Below are 20,637 nucleotides of genomic sequence, written 5' to 3' on the forward strand. Positions count from 1 at the left end.
GACAATGCTTTTAATAATCTCGTGTGTATCAAAGCATGGAGGTACAATTACATGGTCACAGCAGATGAACACAAAGACAAGAACTGATGATGGGAGAGTTTGTTGTGTGTAGTCCAGGTGGGAACCACACTTCAATGGTAGCTGGGTGGTGACATGAAAAAGATGTACTTGCTGTCTTTACGTGCTTTGTTGTTTTTCTTTTGTGGAAGATGGCGACCACGGTTTGATCGAATTGAATGTACGCTATGTGCTTTGCAACAATGGTCGACAATTCATTATTTGTTAGCACCCCAACTTGTCACAATGACCTATGCACTTCCAAGAATAGGAATATCTAATAGATGCTAAATTTGCACCGGGGATAAATCTTAATAGACGCAAGCTAGCCGTGTCTCCAGTCTATATGTCGTATGTTGCAGACACCCGGTAGCACGTTAAGGTCGAGCTGTCTAATGTACTGGACTCGCGTTCTGTTGGTTATCAGGACGTGGGTTCCGGTCCTGGCCATGACACTGTAGCCTCTGACCCTAAGCCATACGATCCGATATTTGCCTTGTCCTTTGCATGAAACATCGAAGCCATGTATAGACCTACGGAACCAAAACACAATAATTTAACTAGGTTGTTTTATATTACACCATTACCTCGTTCAGGAGTCCTGTTTATTTATTTGTTTATAATCTGTTTTTATTTACAAATTTTATATTGTAACATTAATTTGTAAACTGAAAAGTTTCAAACAACAAAGCCATATAAGTGACTAGTATTTCGTATAGGCCTAATTATGCATTTAAAAGATCAAATCTGTATTTCTATCATGGTCTGGCATCAACTTGCACTACAATGTTCCTTTCAAGGTATGACAGACATTAAAGACAATGGACATGGAGACATGTATGGACATGTATATAGTCTATATCTAATTTACACCACGCACATTTTGCAATTCTACTTTACATGAAACCATGGGGGTAGAATTAGACTATCGGATAAAGCGCTATCTCTGAAATGGTCTTAGCGACCATGGCGACCCTTAACCATCCCCGAAACTGTCCCCTTATGGGTGTGTTAGTTTAGCTTCCCTGAGTCTACCCCGCGGTGCTCATTCGGGTAAGCCCTTGACAAGAGCTAAACGAACGACCACTCACCACTCTCGTATAGTAGTGGCGTCATGCACCTGGGTCCAGCCCCCAAGTGACCCACTCCACAAGCAGGGCACTGAGGGCTGACCCGGGTGAGCCCCTTGAATGACGTCAAAGCTATTCGAACGCACCGGGGGCAGTCCAGGGTCGACCAAGGGAAGCTAAACGAACGCACCCAATATCTTCGTTGTGTTCTGGGAATCTTATGAGATCTTTAGAGGCGTATTGATGAAAAGAGTGTGAAAAACTATTGGAACAATTGGGGGGGGGGGGGCTTACCCTTTTAGACATAAAGGAACGGATGACACTTGGCACGCCCACTTAGTCCTAATCTACACATATTGTTTTTATGACTTAAGATTTCACGAAGATTACGTCATAATGCTTTTGCTGATTACATTATTGTAGTTATCTGATCAGAAAAGTTCAGAACAACACGTTGCAAAAGCTACAACCTGTATGTATAGTGGAAGGAGATTAAAGAATTCAAGCTTGAGTTCCACAACACCAGTAGTCATTTTAGCACCGGCCAAGTAGCAGCAAAGTTGTTTCTGTGATCGCTCTTCATTTTTACGTACTCTCCCAGTACTTGTTTGATTGAGCAGCAGGGGCATCAGCGATCGGGAACGATGCCGCTTCTGCGTTGTTTCATCCTAGTCAGCCTATTGGCAATGGAAGGTGTGTTCTCGGACCCTGGTAAGTAGTCAAGGTTGTTGCTTCTAAATTCACCAAGACATTGAAGTTTCCCCTACGTCAAGCCAGTCAAGTAGAAACAAACGGTCGCAATAAATACCGACACTAACGACCCCTCACGACAACAATTTTTAAATGCACTTTAACAGAACATTTGAACATAAGTCAACCGTTAAATACATGCACAAGAGTCATATGCATCATGTAATAAGGTCTAAGATTAGAATATCAGACGTATTCTGGGAGGTAATTTCCCTTTCACTAACAAACAAAACTAAAATAACTAATGGAAATCCCTCATTTTGATTTGTTAAAGATAAATGCAAAGTAGAAATCACGTGGTAAAGATACGAAGTGTCTGACGTATAATGCAAACAAGGGAATACAAGTCGAAATGTTGATTAATATCGTAAATCTTTCATAAAACATTGAACTCGACGAGTGTCTGAGTTGATGGGTAATTGAATGCAATGTCCCATTTGCGCAGAACTTGTGATATTTTGAGTTTGGGCATGAGATGATGAAATTCAGGTAAAATTAAATCAGTTGATTATTTGTAGCTGATATCATTCAGTCACTCGCTATGAAAAACTGATTGAAAATTGCAAATTGTGATTGACATGATAAGGAACAGCTCATTCAATCTAAGAATTCGGGTATTACTGCATTTTCAGACGTGTTGATTCGTTTATTAACAGCTCCGTGTTAATGTCATGCTTGTAATAAAAAAGATATAAGAAAAAACAGTTTTTCCTTGTACTAGAAGTACTTCCAAAACTTCTGGTGTAAATCAACACTTTTTTCGTTATAAACTCAAACAAAAACGCTGTTTGACATTTAGAGCTCGGTCATTTTAATATTATACATTATTAGTGTTATTTATTTATTTCATTATTTCTAGTTATTTATTTATTTTATTCAATTGCTCTCCCCAATATGATTTGTATAACAATGTCGAGGGAGAACTTCCCATGAGTTGTTTGTCGGGACAGCTTTTCAATAATCGTTTTGCCTCTTCAGTGGAGGTACCCTGTACCATGACACGACCACGACTTGAAATCGTGTTCACCCCAAACATTAATGCCAGATAATCTGCTTAGAGGCACTGGACACGTTTGGTAATAATTGCCAAAGACAAGTATTCTCACTTGGTGTATCCATGGAGGTAGAAGTCTACCTCCATGGTGTATCCCAACATATGCATAACATAACAAATCTGTGAAAAATTTGACTCAATTTGGTAATCGAAGTTGCAGAAGAATAATGGATGAAAAAACAAAACCTTGTTGCACAAATTAATTGGTGCAGATGCCTCATCAAAGGTTTCAGGTCTGAAATAATAGTTGAGTGAGAAATGACCTCTTCCTAAAGAATACGTTACCTCAGAGGGAGCCGTTTTTCACAATATTTTATACTATCAACAGCTCTCCATTGCTCGTTACCAAGTAAGGCTTTATGCTAACAACTATTTTGAGTAATTACCAATAGTGTCCATACATAAGGTACTTTAAGTTATTATAGTCTTGACCCTTGATTGAGTGGCAGTGACCCATTAACATATTATCCTTTCCCGGAATCAAGGCAATACAAACACATAAGCTGATAAGCAGAAGTTGTTTTGAACTACTTCACGCTAATCCAAATCAAGATAAGTTGAAGTTGGTATAAAGGTAGTGCATTCTGCCCTATCAACCAGGCTCATAATAGTGAATGATACCCATACCTAGTACATCCCTGTGTGGCAAGCAGTGTGATTTGGGTCGATAGCCCAAACCAGCTATTGTAACCCTCATCTTATCTAGCAGTAGTCGGCCGGCAAAATAATGTCAGGCACTATTTAATAAAATAAAAAAAATTAATCATTATTATTGTTTTTGTAAAAGATTTGACAATGCTGTTAACTAATTTGAAGGTTTCGTGAACATGGCTCAATTCATTGTAATTTAAATCAGCAATTTGAATAATTAATTGCTTCTTTTAAGAAGAGACTCCGATAGATACTTATGCGGAAACCAACGTTTAAATCGGGCCTTCAAGTAGGTCTACTTGTTTATATACTACAGTTGGCAGTAGAGTATTTCAGACGAAAATAGTTCTCAAGTAATTTACCACAAGATACATAATTCTCTTATGAGGATTTTCACTTATATGAACTTTATGAAGACTAAGCTCCAGAATTGTTGTTTTATAATTAACAAACAACTAACCAAGGGAAAACTAACTGGGTAAATATTCAAGATTTGGGGTTGCAAAAAAAAAACCGGTCTCCCTATGAATATAGGGCTTAAGCTCAGTTTTAGAACATTAACCGCGAGGTCGTTCTAATGCGTTGGTTCAAATCCCGCTCAATTCTTTGTCCCCACCCAAATCGTAATAACTAATAAACCTATGCATTGTCATTGAAGTTGTTGAGAGCAGATGAGACATTACTTCCCATGTTGGTGAAAATATAAAAATTAAGAACAGAAACTCAATGACAATCAAGAACTATTTGATTAAAACAAAACAATGAAATGGATTTACAGCAGCCAATATGGGGGAATTTTCAAAAGCCGAAATGAGATTTGTGTGAAATGTCAACTGACAAATACAAACCGAAAACAAAAGCAACAAATAAACAATCTGACTACACAGGTCTCAACCCCCATGCAGTGATGCCAGTGAATTATTTCCAGACTCTAACAAATGGAATTCTGATAAGAATTGAATTGTTTTGAAAGAGTTAATTCAATTAAAATAGTCCATGGAAATCGAATGTCATGAACGTGTGCTACACGAAATTATGTCCGAGTACTTGCTCACATGTTGGGGGGGGGGGGGGGGAGTGGTAGCCATTCTGTCTTGTGATTAGTTTGAAAACAATTTAAAATCACTGCTTCTACAGGTATCAATATGTCAAACACGGTCTGTCATTTCACTGATTCTGTTGTTATTAACGTGTTTTCCCGCTCATCGCTGACAGCCCGTGCTTGTCAGTATAATCACCATTATACATATATTTCCCCCCGAGAGTCCAATTCCGTCGGGATTTGGTTTGATGTGTGAAATAAAACAAATCTCTGAATGTTTTTCTCTCCCTGATTTGAGTTCAATTAAGCGTTAAACACAAACCGTTGCTACTGTCAGAGTGATCTTAAGTAGCATTACCGTTTCAATCAAACTTTGTGGCGTAGCACAGCTTTATACGGATTGTTATGTGCATTTATAATCAATTATATCCGTTAATTATATAGGTATAGCTACATCAAGATAGATAGATAGATAGACAGATAGATACATAGATATATAGATAAATATATAGATAGATAATATAGATAGATATATAGATTCTCTTTATCTTATAATACCATAGCGGTATTTATTGGAGCGCTTAAAGTTTGTTTTGTTTGATGGTATGTTGTTGCCGATATCGATGTTGAATAAAGTGAGTAGTTTAAAGGAACACGTTGCCTTGGATCGGCCTTTGAAAAGCGTTTGTAACCATTTGTTATAAAATGCATGTGGTTGGAAAGATGTTTTGAAAGTAGAATTCAATGATCCACACAAATTTGCCTCGAAATTGCGTGGTTTTCCTTTTACTTTGCTAACTAACACGGTCGGCCATTTATATCAAAAATTTGACTCCCATAAATGGTAGTCGACGAGGTAAAAGGAAAACCACGCAATTTCGAGTGATACTAGTGTGGATCATTATATTCTACTTTTAAAATATCTTTCTAATCATATGCATTTTATTACAAACGGTTACACACGCATTTCAAAGACCAACTCGACCGATCCAAGGCAACGTGTTCCTTTAAATCCACCCAAACCCCTCAAAAGAAAACAAAAGAAAATGAAAAAAAAAAACGGAAAAAACCTCTAGAGTTTCCCAAAAGGCAATCAGTTTGGTTGTGTTGAGTCATAAACGAACTCTTTTTAAAATATCCAAGCAGAAGTGAACCTCCAGTTCTGTAAAAAGGTGAAACAATTTAATCAGAGTTTATCGCGTTCTTGCAAAGAACATCATTCTCCAATGTGGTTTTGTTTGTTGGGTTTATGAGGCCAACAAAAGAAGTCAAGTAATGTCAGTGTCTTCAAAAAACAAAAATAAAATCCCCAGAAAGAAACAAGAGGAAGAAGAAAGAAGAAGAAAAGAAACCAAAATGAAATTCAGGAAAGCTCATTGTAGTGTATCCAATGGTTGACTTGTTAGCATATAATATAGGGTTAGGGTTAGGGTTAGGCAAACAATCAAACCAATTTTAGATATAATCTAAAATTCTTCTTACTGTCCTGCAGGGGAAAAAGACTATAAGTTCACGGTCAGACCATGTATTATACTTGATTCAGTGCACCTGTCAGCAGACACCTACACTTTTACAATTGTATTTTAAATAAAAGTAATACTTTTCAAATATTGATGTATTTAATCAAGTTTTTATAATCGCTGTTCGGCCATGTTGTCGCTAACATTATGAACTCGTTGTGTTATGTCTATAATGTTCGTCTGTCCCTTTGTCTGAATGTTTGTCTGTTTGTTTTGTTTCGTTCTGGCTGTTTTTAGTACAAGCTTCTGCTTATCAAAACGGCACAATACTCTAGTTACTAAATTTATGTCTTCCGTTATAAAGTCACCTGGAAGAGGTATTTTTTTCAAAATAAAGCTTTTGTCACTAATATAAGTGTTTTGATGAGTGGAATGTGAATAAACAGTTAACTACGGTTTTAAAAAATCAGTTCTTATGTTATTTACAAATTTGAGAGTAGACCCCGACCCGAGAGGGCGCTGTTTGTGACGTCAATCGAGGCAGACTTTGCCTGTAATGCGTAGAGTAAACACAATTGCAAAGTACATGTACGGACCAAGTCGTGAGTTTGTACGTTTAAAAAAAAATGCCGACCAGGTGTATTGCTGCTGAATGCAGAAAAACACTTTTAGAAATGTACCAACTCACGACTTGGACGTACACATACTTTGCACGTGTGTTTACTATACGCATTGCAGGCAAAGTCTGCCTCGATTGACGTCACAAAAGGGGTAGGCGGAGTCAGCCCCCAAACAACTTTATATATTTTTTAAACATATAAATCGTGACAAACAATTACTAAAAAAAATGTTTTATTGTTCTTAAACATATACTCTTATGTTTGAAATAAAGAAAAAAAAATATATATTTCCAGGTGACATGAGATTGTTGATATTTTTGAAGGAAGTATTGAAATAAATGTGTATTTGAATTGAATTATTGTGTATTTGATTTAAGTTTTGCATTTTTTTTCAGGTCATTCATTCGACGGGTGCCCTAGCTTTGACGACCAGGTGAATACCCCAAAGGAAAATGACGTCATCATAGAGCCTCGTTTCGAGATGGCAACGAGTGACACCAAGAAAGGATACATAGCAAACGGGACATATGATCGTGAGTTTGTTTTGATATAGAATAAAAGAAAATCAGCAGTACGAGACTTGCTTACAAAGAAAACGATTTATGCATAAGCTAGGTAAACAAAAGTGTTTTTTTTTTCATTTAAGTTAATCTATACTCTAAAGAAATATACTCCGGGTCATGATTGACCAGAATCTGGGTACCTAAGGTCCTGACAAATTACAAAAGGTACATTTCCTTTAAAACAGAGTACGTGATGGTTTTCCACTAATGGCATTGCACTCGAGCTGCTAAGCAAAGTTCGCTTTTACAACTGTATTGAGAGTGGAAAATAATAAATACACACTGCACAAAGGCTCGGTTTCACAGAAGACATTACAATATTTCTGTAGTTTTTGAGAAATGAGTAAAAGTAATAATTTTTGTCTCAGTTTTAGCATGTAAAAACGTATTAACCAGTTATGCTATGGTTTTGGTATAATATCATAACTGGTTAACGGGATTTTACAAGCTAAAATAATTTTGGTCTCATGAGACCAAAACTATTTTGTGACTTGTTTTACTCATTTCTCAAAAACTACAGCACCTCAGTAAGTAAAATTTTAAGGGAAGCTTTCTACTATCATAATTTTCAAACTGTGTAAGTTTAATGTAAATCTGTGGACATTGTGTTTTTTGTTAGGAAAAAGTACATATACCCTTTAAATCAAGGGATATATTTTCAATATTTTGGGGGTTTAATACAGGACAAACACGCCCGGGACTAAAAGTAATTACAATGTACAAAGGATGCTCCGTACCTTTAATTGTTACAACAGAGGGATTTATATTAAGCAACTGAAATATTTGTCAGTATCCTAAGTGTGTATTATCACTCGTATTTGATCAGCTTGGACTTAAATAATTCAGTCAGTGTTGTGGTGATCGAAGTAATCCCAACCTCCCTTATCATGAACCAGATTCATGACTTCACGCTAGATCTTTATTTATATATACTTTAATGGTTATCTTAGTCAAGACGTTTTCACACAGTCACTTTGTTGAATTGACACTGGCGCATGGCGTGAGATTGTGGAACGAGACTAATCATCCATTGACACTTCCCAGTTGAGGTCATTGTGGTTCAGTTTCTAACTTAATGAACACCGAAGCGCGAGAGCGCCCTCTTGTGTCGTGATGCTGTCCCTCGAATGGAGCGTCCTCCGTATAGAGGGAGGCAGATTGCAGCAAAGTCCTTACATGGATTTTGTACTTTTTTTTTTATACAATTTTCTTTCTATTGAGGTATGATCCATGAAATATTCAACCTACATATATCTTAATTATGGGTTGAACAAAGAAAAAGCATAGCTTGAAACGTGTGTCCTTGGTGGTACCGTACTAACATAATACACGTGGAACGTTTAGTATTATAACACCCCTAAAATGTTCTGCCTTTTCATTGGTTTAGAGCGCGTCATATGTCATGTCTTAGTTTTACTAGACGGCGGCCGTGTGATAGTGCATCGTATGCCGTGTGATGGTCCGACGACTATCAAACGGCGTGCAGTACCCAGACGTCTTTTTACCCACCTCGAACCCAATCAGTTGTGCATCTGTGTATCTGAAACGCGCGTACGAACGTTACGTGTACGAAGATGATAAGATAAGATAATACAAGATAAGATAAGATAAGATAAGAAAAATTGCGTGGTTTTCCTTTTACTGCGCGAACTAACACGGCCGGCCATTTATGGGAGTCAAAAATCCATAAATGGCCGACCATGTTAGTCGACGAGGTAAAAGGAAAACCGATCCAAGGCAACGTGTTCCTTTAACCATAGCACTCGAAGCAGTCAATATATATTTTTATACCATTTATCGTAGTGACGCTTTCGCGTACGGCAGTGACTTTTTAAAACCAAGTTCGATGCTACGCGTCAGTAATAAACAGTCCCTTTTCCCTTTTCAGGATTCGTACAATCATAAAGAGATTTCTACGTTTAAAAATATGTATTGGTTACTATTATTACTATAAATTGTTGAAGTTTTCATTGATTGTCTTTTCTCTATTCTGCATTTTGTTCATAGTGCGAATCAAAGCAAACAATCCGTTTCACTCTTTTACGAAATTCATCTTGGCCTTCGAGAACTTGGACAAAACATGTGAAAATGTTAATCTGGTGCCCGCACTTGACGGTAATGTCAGGAATATAAACGACTGCGAAGGAGTCGTGGTGTCAGACCACCCGGTGAAGACGACTAAACTTGTGCTCGAATGGAGGGCGCCATCTTGCGGATGTGTGGTATTCAAGTGAGTATTATGGACGTACACTAACTCTACCAAAAACAAAACAATTTGTTAAACCGTTTGTCAACAAAAGAATGGTCTATAGTATCCAGACATGATTTGGTCCTGGGAAACAAGTAACATTAGTACGACTGACTATTCATTGAGTACAAGCTGACCCACTATGATGTAGGCTTTAGTGTGACCTTTCATGCTTTCATAATAGGGTGACAGACTAAAGCAGGACGAATGCCTAATTATCCTATAATGTTTTAATTATTCACAGAGCTATAGTTTATGAAGACTCATCGAAACAGCCAACTACTCTCACTCCCATCAAAGTTTGCCCTGATGTAGAGGAGTTGGACGAATATCTAAACGGTAAGTGTTGAACACGAAATAGCGCCCTCTTGCTATAATGTTTTAGCATGGTCATTATTAGCCTGAACGTCTGACGTCATTCTTCGAGGCTCGAAAGACAGGGGCCCAGTCTAGGTCATTATTGGTATAGACACCAAGTAGCCTGACCATCTGACGCCAGGGACATAATAATAATAATAATAATAATTTGGGGGGCTAATCGTCCTTACTCGCAGCTAAGAGCTGAATTGCGAAGGACGCGGCTACAACGTGTTCGAGAAGCAGGCATGCAAGGGCGCATTCAGCTGCCAGCCACATCAACCCATTGTGACCACGGAGCACAGCCAAGATCGAAAGTGTTTGATTTTTTCCTACGTACGTCAATCCCCTTCTAAAAGCACTTTTGGCTTCGCATTAGTTTCACATGGAGATTCAGAGTAAAAAACTACGTTATATAAAACAGCAATACGTTATATAAACAAGCATTACCAATTAATTACACAGTAAAATCATTGGTTTAACATCTGTACCATTCGCCGTCTTTAAGTGCAGGGGAGCAGTCTAGGCACTAGACTCTCCTTGACTACTAAGTCACATCATGTAAACAATGCGCAATGTCTACTAGAGCTGGTTTTAAAAAGCTATTTCTTTGCTATGACATTATTCGACTCGGAGCTATACTTGATTGCTTTCGGATAATATTAACTTTACAACTAGTGAGCTTTCAGAAACAATGGCTCTGTGTTAAATATCTATATCAATGATGTTGACATTTACTCATTTATATTGTTCATTAAGATCTCCTTGCGGAAGTTAGCCCAGAAGTTGTTGAAGACGATCTAGATGACTCCCCTTCCTCAGGTAATTGTCTCTTCTTTTGCCCGGTATTCTTTTTAACTGGATAAAATTATACCAAAACCCCCAAGCCACCCTACCATCCACCCCCCCCCCCACTATAACATTTTGCTAATAGCTGTTTTCAATGTTTCTCTGATATCAACAAAGAGGTGCGAAAACACTAGAGTTATACAAATTGCTAAACTTAAATTGTTCAAGGCGTGAAGCCTCGTTATGCTCTGCGGCATTTTACTCATGAGAGAAAACAGACAAAGTAAAGGATCAGCTTTAGATTAAAGGAAAACAAGATAAGAACAGCCCATTGTATGAAAGGTAGTTGAAAGCTGAGAACTTTACAAGATCAGAACAGCCCATTGTATTAAAGGTAGTTGAAAGCTGAGAACTTTACAAGATAAGAACAGCCCATTGTATGAAAGGTAGTTGAAAGCTGAGAACTTTACAAGATAAGAACAGCCCATTGTATGAAAGGTAGTTGAAAGCTGAGAACTTTACAAGATCAGAACAGCCCATTGTATGAAAGGTAGTTAAAAGCTGAGAACTTTCGGGACAACTATGTTATTCGTGGCCTTTTATCATTGTTCTGCTTCAGCACAAAAACAAACTATCTACAGACAAAACAAATCAGCTTTCAAGAATAAGGTTACATGTCAAAATACCATACTTTTTGCTTTAACAAGTATTTTTCCCCCATAAAATGTTCTTGTTTTTCGCCGTCCAATGGTAACTATTTTGATTTTTTTCCCTCATCCTTTTACAGAAGAAGAGGAGTATTCTAGCGAGGAATTCGATAACAATATTATTGAAAACCCCGACCAAGACTCTGCCGTAGAAAATCCACAAGGGCTCTGTCGGGAGTTTAAGATGAGCCGTGGATCAGGCATGGGTTCTCTTACACGTCGCCGTTGGCGGCGCTGCTGCCAGAAAACGGGTAGGTAACCATGTTATGAAAGTTCTTAACCGTAAATTCGTCACCAGATCGGTCGAAACAGCCGCAATGTTTTACAACAATTGGGTCAAAGAAAAGGTAAAGGACCGAGTTGACATTTTCGCCTGTGTTCCATGTAAACATACGATGTACAACAAAACACTGATTTCTGTTTCTCATTAACTTTCCTGACATTATTCCTGAAAATTGAGGTGCAAACATTCAACAAGATTCGCAATGCCGTTGGTCCATTTTTATAAAACATAAGCAGCCTTTTTATACTTACGGAGCGTCCCTTAGCAAAAATAATATTTACATTAAGATGTTTACCTTAAGCATAAATGCTGGCTAACCCGCGGTAAGCACACAAGTGACGTAACAACGCAAAACGTCTGCTTTCTTGAAAAATCATGGTGAAATACGTTTATGCTTACGCACATTTGTCTGCTACAGTTAGCACATAAGGGTAAACAACCATTTGAAATTGGGCCATGGTGATGATTATACAAAAATGGTTTGTTGAGACGTAAAGACTTACAAAGAGTAACTAATAGTTATTCAAGCAATGTGAAATGTGAGCGTTTAAAATGAGCTTTCTTTTATCTTTCTGCTGAACACAGGGGCTGGTATTCGAGGATGCATTGCAAGGACTGTACCTCCACGTAAGAGAATTAATTTAAGAATGAGAAGTGTCTGCAGAGCTATCGAGTCAATTCCAACCAAATCTATCTCAGTCAAATTAAGGAAGTGTTGTAACCAACGAACAGCTTCAAAGAGGGCGCCCTGTTTCCAAGGGGTTAAATTCCAGAACCTCGACAATTACTGTGCAGGTCAGGGCCAAATCCCATTCTCCCCCCGGAGGTCAGAAAGCTCATTGTCATCCGATGAGTTATCCCCTTGCTGTTCGATGAAGAAGAGACACAGATATTCATGTTTCAATAAAGTGTTTGGAGAGAGTAGAAGAAATAATACGCGTGAGCTTCTACGCAAAAACACGGCAGAAGGTTTTTGTGCAAGAGTCGAAGAGAAGGGCGAGACTTTGTCAAAGTTTAGATACTGCTGCAACAAACTAAACGCACTGGACAAGGTCACATGTATCGGTCAACTCATTCGAGAAGGGTACGATGCAAAGTGTGATACTTCAAAGGAAAACAAGGACCTGTTTAAGGCTGTGAGGTCCAAAGGTGTTGATGAAGTATGGAGAAGGATAGAGAACGCCACCAACTGGAGAGCTACCAACCGTCGATGTTGTTTGAAAGACGTGGGTGAGGAACAGTACCGGTGCCTCGCACACAAACACAAATATATTCGTACCGTCTTACATTTGACACGGACCAATTACACTGAAAGCCTAACGTCTGTTTCTGGTGCAGTTTCAGAAGATTTGGCACCAGAAGAATGGTCAGGGGATTTGGCCCCAGAATTAATTTCAGGTGATTTGGCACTCGACGTTTATTCAGGAGATTTCGCTCCAGAAAAATCTTCCAGAGAAATGGAACCAGAACTTCTTGAATACTCACCGACTGACCGCATTGTTGAAGAGGATAAAAGTGGAATGTCATGTCATGAAAAAACCGAGAGAAGAATTCGACGCAAGATGCGGGTTCTGAATCGCATCTGCCGCAAGCCAACGTCTCGCAAAGGTGACAAACAAACTTTGAATAAAAGGCCTATGCGTAAGTGCTGTTTCGAGAAACCCGCACGAAGGCTTGCTTGCTTGCAAGCTCAAGAAGATGAACGGTTTTCCAGCGTATGTCGTGGGGAAATCACTCCTTTCGCCCTGCGTCTTGGTCTTGACCGTAACGATCCATGTTGTCAGAAGGTTTACACAGAAAGATCGTGTTGCTTTGAGGACCATTTAAATTCTCACCAGAAATATCTTGGTCGTCGACCACCGATGCTGGTTGATCTTCTTCGTCTTAAGGGCAGTCCAAGAGGCATGAGAGAGATCCGAAGAATGGACATGTTGTGTCAAGATTTTGCAGAGCAGAGCAAAGCAGACATGTCTGGAAGGCATAATGTTTTCAAATGTTGCCAAAACGATGGCAATTTAAAACATCTGTGTCTCCTTCAGGTGTTCAGGACATACACAGACAAAGCATGCTTAGGAAAGAAATTAGCATCAACATATGAAATTGGAAAGTTTGGCGAAATACCACCCTCAGTTCCAAAAGACTTTCTAAGCCCGAATCATACCTGTTGTCAAGTGGAAGATAGAGAAAGATATGAATGTGTCTTAAATCGGGGGTTTGATCATGCAGACGGAATCAACGAGACTGGAAGAGTTGAACAAGAACAAGATGGAGAAAAGGTTGGAGGTGAAACTGGAAGCAATGTGCAGCAGCGTATTTGCCAGAGAGTGAATTCACTTCAAAGCGAAAGCTTCTTCGAGATACTTCAGTTAGTACAAGGTATGAGGTCAAAGGTCGATCAACATGATAAGATAGACGAGGGAGAAGAGTTAGATGACGAGGTTGATGACGAGGTTGATGACGAGGTTGGTGACGAGGTTGATGACGAGGTTGGAGAAGAGGTTGATGACGAGGTTGAAGACGAGGTTGCTGACGAGATTGATGACGAGGTTAAATACGAGGTTGAAGGGGACGGACAGGAAGATGATGAGGTGACGGAAGGGGGAAGTCTTGAAGACGAGGATGAACACCCAGAGCAGGACAAGAAAGGGGATCCAATGAAATCCAGAGGACAACATCAAGGGAAGCCCTCCGGTGCAGGATCACGAGGTCCACAGGGAGGAAAAGGAAAGAAGCGTCCAGAAAGCAAAGGAAACCCTCCAAGAGGAAACCAAACCAAGCCACACCTTCGCCGAGATGAAGACCATGGAATGAGACGCGGACCACAACATGAAGGAAGAGGCCAGCAGGATTCAGAGAGTCGTGAGGAAACGCGTCGAGGAGGAATGATGAATCAAGGAAACAAAACCCAAGCAGACACACAGGGAGGAGGAAAGAAGCGTCCAAACAGCAAAGGAAACCATCCAAGAGGAAACCATACCCAGTCCCACCCTCATCGAGATGGAGGCCATGGAATGAGGGGGAGACCACAACATGAAGGAAGAGGCCAGCAGGATTCAGAGAGTCGTGAGGACACGCGTCGAGGAGGAATGATGAATCAAGGAAATAAAACCCAGGCAGACACACAGGGAGGAGGAAAGAAGCGTCCAAACAGCAAAGGAAACCATCCAAGAGGAAACCAAACCCAGTCACACCCTCATCGAGATGGAGGCCATGGAATGAGGGGGAGACCACAACATGAAGGAAGAGGCCATCATGATTCAGAGAGTCGTGAGGACACGCGTCGAGGAGAAATGATGAATCAAGGAAACAAAACCCAGGCAGATACACAGGGAGAAAAAGGTAAAAAGCGTCCAAACAGCAAAGGAAAAGTAGTTAGGACCCACGAAAAACATCCTGCCAAAAGCCCACCGTTTGAAAGTGCCGCTGTTGCCCTGCAGAAAGTCTCCCACTGCTGTGAGCACACCGGTCTTAAGTTGGATAAATGTCTGAAAGCTGTTCGTAAGGCCATGCTTATTAGTCTATGCACACTTGACCATGATCAACAGAACTTCACGTCTAGTGAAACTACGAAACTTGGTAGTTGCTGTCCACTGGTTGGCAAAACGAGATATGAGTGTTTTGTTGGAAAAACAAACAGCTCATCCGAGGAAAATGCCGACGAAATCCGTCTCGTTCCAGAAAATGCTGCTCTTGACGACACATTCGAAGACGAAGACGTAGCCCAAGACGTAGACGTAGCCAAAGACGTAGACGATGGGGTTGATGAGAGTGAGAGTGGTGGGCGGATGAAGAGAAACTCAGGCTGGTGGGTGTCTAGATTACCAGGAGCTAGCAACAGCCGAGCCGGCAAGTGGCTTTCGGTGCCGCCCTCTGGACATAGAAGCCGCATTACAGGTGGAAGGGTGAGACTCCAAGGCCTTTGGAATGACCGTCATGTAGGAAGCTTGTGTAGAAGAATCGTCAATGAAGGAGCTGTCGGTGCGTTCGGAGATTACAGAGAAGCTACTGAAGGAAACACGGATCGATTTGAAGGTAAGTCGTAAACCTCCTTTCCGTGCAGCCATTATAATTGATTGACTTGTCAGTTTGCTTAGTGATTATGGTTTGAACCATCAATCTAACTTTATCGATCCATTTTTGAAATTTATAAATACACTGTGTCATAATTATTCCCTATACGAGTTAAAAAACAGTTTGGAATTGGACACTAATACACTATGGGAAGAAAAAACAAAACTTTGGGAAATATCATCCCTGCATGGTAAGAATATGGCCATCAAAAATAATTATCCAAAGAAATTATTCCAACCAATAATAACTATGTGAAAACTTGCAAACCTTGAACAAACAAATTAAGTTATACATCTTGTTGTTTGTAGGAGTGAGTTGGCGACCACAGAACCCCGCGACTGATGGAGACTACGCATCGAATATTGAGAGCCTTCGTGAGTGTTGTGTGATTGGTGACAACAGGAAGCGCATGCGCTGTGTTCGACGAATCAGACATACTGCTGTAGACCAGAAGTGTGCAGCGATCACAATGAACGGACGGTGAGTTGCAGTTTCAGATGCTGTTGTTGATGTTGTTGTTGTTGTTGTTGTTGTTGTTGTTGTTGTTGTTGCTGCTTTCAAATCAAACCTTTAAATCCTGGTAATATGGTGCTTTCTTCATTTAATAAGATAATTATTGCGTTTGAAGTATTTAGTCATAATTGTCCACACAGGAGAAACTGAAAATGATGTACACATTGTTTTTTATTTGTTTACTTACTAATAATCTTATATAGTTTCACCTGAAACTGCCATCAATAAAAGATGAGCAATAAATGTCTAAACCTGTGACTACCGCTAGGGCTATTATTAGCTAATAGTGTCGGTGAGAGCAGTATATGCCTCAATGCTAAATTAATGGACAATCAAGCCAGATCCGTAGCCATAGCCGCTAATTTGACATGACATTATATCTCATGGTATCTCCAGAGGGGGTAATCCTTTTGGGCATTTGTACTCTAGTTACGTTAAGGAAAGCTGTTAGATTAAATTTCATGCATGTACATTCTTGTGTCAATCAGTAAAAAAGAATGGAACACTCTCCTTAACCACATCATGGACGCTAACACTATTCACATTTTCAAGAAACTTCTCAAATGTTTGCTATTCCAACAAGTGTATAAAATCCAACTGTCCAGAGCGCCTTTGAACAACTTTGGTTGATTTTGGCGCTATATAAATAACCTCTGATTGATTGATTGATTGATTGATTGATTGATACAAATCGAGTAATGTTTGACCTTTTACAGGAAAATGTTAAGACGTAACGTACCCTTTCCGAAGTCCTGTTGTGACCTGATTGGACATGAGCGATATACTTGTGTGAGTCGTCAGGGATATCACAAGGTATGACCCATAACTGCGGTACATTTATATAATAAATAAATAATAACATATTACTCGAATGCATGATGCAAAAATAGCACAAGGGTGATATTTAAAGCAATAATTTTGTTTTCTCAAGGAAGGCCAAGGATGGTACTTTGTAGTGATATGGTAGGTTTTTTGAAATAATTTTGCATTTTGGAGGGGTGGAGTTGTAAATATGAGGTAAAAACTAGTTTTTCAGACCGGCCTAAAATTGCCAGAAAAACAAAATGAGCCGTAACCATGGCAACGGGCTATAAACAGAATTGAAAATGCAATTTTGTTTACTTGCACCTTCCACCCACAAAGTATTAAACAAAATAATCATTTTTTGACCGTGAGCAAATGTGTCAACTATTTACCTGAACTGACTCTTAATGGTAATGACAATTATTGGATGGAAGCACACACATCATTCGAGATAAAGTATGGACATTTTCACTTCGCAACCACTAGTTTGAAAATGAAATATTCATATTTTAGTTTCAATGTATACTACATTAATTACCACATACAGCAAGTGTAGACCAAAACCCAAAGGTTTGTCTTTAATTGGTAAAGTTTAACGATTGAAACGTCTACAGTTACTGGCCTGCATGTACTGACGTCATTATTGCTAATGGGACTTCAATTCTTGTAATTAGTTCTTGTTTTTTTTTTTGTTTTTTTCTTTCCTTTGAAGGACGTGAGTGACGCAGAAACCGAAGTATCAGCTTCTCATGAGAATCATGACTCGGCAAGAGACTCGTCAAGTAACTCGGGACCCAACCACAACTTCGTACTAAGATAGCATACCGAACACTTATGACACGAGAGAACTTTGTTTTATTTTAATTTCATTACTTGCTAATTCTTTTTCTAAAGGGTTGTTTGATTGTTTCGTATTAGTTTTTTTTGTACTTTCAAAATAACACTTGTCTCTAATTTATTGAGATTTATATTTTAATTATTGTCTTAGAATCTAACACTTATTGGCTATCTTCACTTGATATGTTTTCATTGAGTTGCACGTATAGGTAGGAAATTAATGTCAGTCACAGAGAACTAGCTCTACAATATCAATAATATAATATGATATACATGCAATTTGAATTGATTTGATATTAAATGGTTTACTCACCGTGAAATGTGCTCGCAGCCTGAGGCCGAATTAAAACACTAGAACAAAATTAAAACAAAACTATGACAATAACAACTGTGTGAGTAGTAAATAAAGATAAAGGAATTAATGTAAACGTTTGGTATTTGGAACCGTTTGATTGTTTAATGTTTATGATGTAATTAAGCTGTAAAAGCTCAGACTGTTTCTATTCCTATTCGGATCAGTGTTCCTGCAGTGACATTCGCTCCTGAGTTTCTACTTTAGCTGGAAACAACTGATTTTCAAATGTAGGCCTATGCATTTATTTTTTAAATGCGAAATCGCATTACATCACAATGCCGGCTGTGAACCCTAATCAAATGTCACCAGGGAAACATTGTCACTTACTCATGAGGCTTGCTAAAACACGGCTATCCCCTTCACAGTCCATAAAGATATAGGCATGGATATCATCCACTAAATGTTTAGGAGCCTGTGCCCAGTAGCTAAGCATAACATAATTATGGTTACAAAAATAAGAAAACCAGCCAGACCATTTTACATGTATACAAACTGTGATCGGTATCCCTCTAATTTTTGCTTAGCAGAAAACTGTTAAGCAAAATTTGCTGTTTAAGCAGCTCTGTGAAATTGGGCCCTGATTGGTAGAGCAGAATGCCGTACAATCCCGAACATGTACGAAGCGAAATAGTTAACTGCCCTTCTCAGAATGGGCACAGTGGTCTAGACTCTGACCCGAACCTACACTCTTCTGCTGACAACACCAGAACTTGGGTCCGGTGATGAAATAGACCACTCGGTCACAATACGCTAAAACAATAGGCGTGTTTGAAAACAAAGTATCAGCAATGATAATAAGCTCAAAGTACGAATTAAGTTGACGCTTTGTTTAATATCTTCCAGCTCTACATCTTAAATATTTCAGCTTGATTGTGTAATTGGTCTGTTGGTACCAGTGGGACTTAATTTGAGGAAGTGGTGACGAAGTTCCCTTCTGTTTACAAGAAAGATAGGACTAAGGCCCAAGTTTCCAAGAACATCTTTGTGCATAGTCGTCTTCGGTAATAGTCGATCTCCAAAGGTCTTCTTCTGTGTTGGATCATGTTGGATGACGATTATGCGCAACGCTGATTGGCAAACAGTACGGCCGTAACGTCACCAAAGATGTTGGTCAGCTTAAACTCTAGCAACTTATCTTGAGATATCGAGGGCGCAGAGCAGAGCTGTGTATCTGGCTGGTCACGTGGTAACTGGACGCCATGTTCGGTCTAAATGTAGGAAGACCAACGTGCAGTGTGGTCTGGTACCCTGTGCACACGCGTTTGTTTTTGGACAGAGAGCGGCTTCTAATCGCAAGTTGTTCGAAAAAGACCATTCTATTGCAACGCGAAGTTTAGCCAAATGAGGTTGGAAACTAATGGAATGCCATAATGCAAAGCACAGATCGTTATTACAAGTTCGTTATAATGTAAGACAAGTATTTAAATTAGTGTTGAATTTGTTGGAACGACAAAGACGCAAGTCGTTTGAGGTATTTATTCAGTCGAAAGTTTGCAAAAAAAATTGATATTGATTTATTTTGCCCCCCACTTTTATTAAGCCTCGTTAAAAAAAAAACCCACCCAAACACAAGGGTTTGCTGACAATCCTGTTCGACTACATTACACACCTTTATATTTCTCAAAAACAATCTTATTCATTTAACATTTGAATAGCAATTAACGCCAATCAAAGGCGCGTTAATTGCCATCCCCGGTCAACCGCTGTGCGCGACCGGTCTTGCTCTCCTCTGCTCAATTTTTATTTTTTTGTTATCCCCAAAATTAAAAACAAAACAATATTTTGTTTTATTATTACAGTTTGATTCTCATCTTTAATTCGATAGTGTTCCTTTTTTTTCTCCCATTTGTGACCCCAACATAACCATACATGATGTTTGAAATACTGTCATAGAAAAACAAATTGCCCCCCCCCCCTACTTTTAAAAGTATTCCGCCGTCGTTGCCGTTAACACCATTGAATTTGCTGCTAACATGTACCGCCCATACCAACAGTAGTTCTGAAAAGCAGATGTGAACATCGCCCTCCTGTGAAAAAGGACTGTTTAATTCCTGGCCCAGTGAATAAATTAATTTACAGTACCTCTGCGGGAGGGTTGTCTGTTCTGTAAAGTTAACCCAGACATATTTGTACTATGCATGTGTCTAGTGTAAAAGAACAAATACCACTCTTTTTAAATGTAAAAAAAAACAGCAATAGGCATATGCCGGGATTTTTATTTTATTTTTGCAAATGTTAAAAAGATTTGGCCCTATACCAATATAAAAAGTAATTAACCAAACTTGAAAACATTAAGAGTATTGCATTATAGATCATAACTGGAAACTTATTGCTGGCCAAAGATTGAACAAAATAATAATGATAATAATGAATAAACACACGGATCACTCAATATTTAGTACATGT

General features: G+C 39.0%; 2 protein-coding genes across 2 annotated transcripts in view; one reads left to right on the forward strand and one right to left on the reverse strand.

The window, feature by feature from the left end:
- The window catches only part of LOC139939689 (insulin-like peptide 7), a 133,719-nt gene that overhangs the window by 44,436 nt on the left and 68,646 nt on the right, over window positions 1-20,637 (reverse strand). The gene's annotated exons all lie outside the window — the stretch shown is intronic.
- LOC139940042 (uncharacterized) lies at window positions 1,642-18,304 on the forward strand. The gene is made up of 10 exons (XM_071936240.1): window positions 1,642-1,838; window positions 7,100-7,237; window positions 9,275-9,497; window positions 9,760-9,854; window positions 10,632-10,694; window positions 11,449-11,619; window positions 12,237-15,683; window positions 16,031-16,202; window positions 16,952-17,048; window positions 17,752-18,304. Exons 1-10 carry the CDS (start codon window positions 1,772-1,774, stop codon window positions 17,857-17,859), a joined length of 4,581 nt encoding a protein of 1,526 aa, XP_071792341.1. The 5' UTR covers window positions 1,642-1,771; the 3' UTR covers window positions 17,860-18,304.

Source organism: Asterias amurensis, chromosome 7 (genome assembly GCF_032118995.1).
Source record: "Asterias amurensis chromosome 7, ASM3211899v1".
Taxonomy (NCBI): domain Eukaryota; kingdom Metazoa; phylum Echinodermata; class Asteroidea; order Forcipulatida; family Asteriidae; genus Asterias; species Asterias amurensis.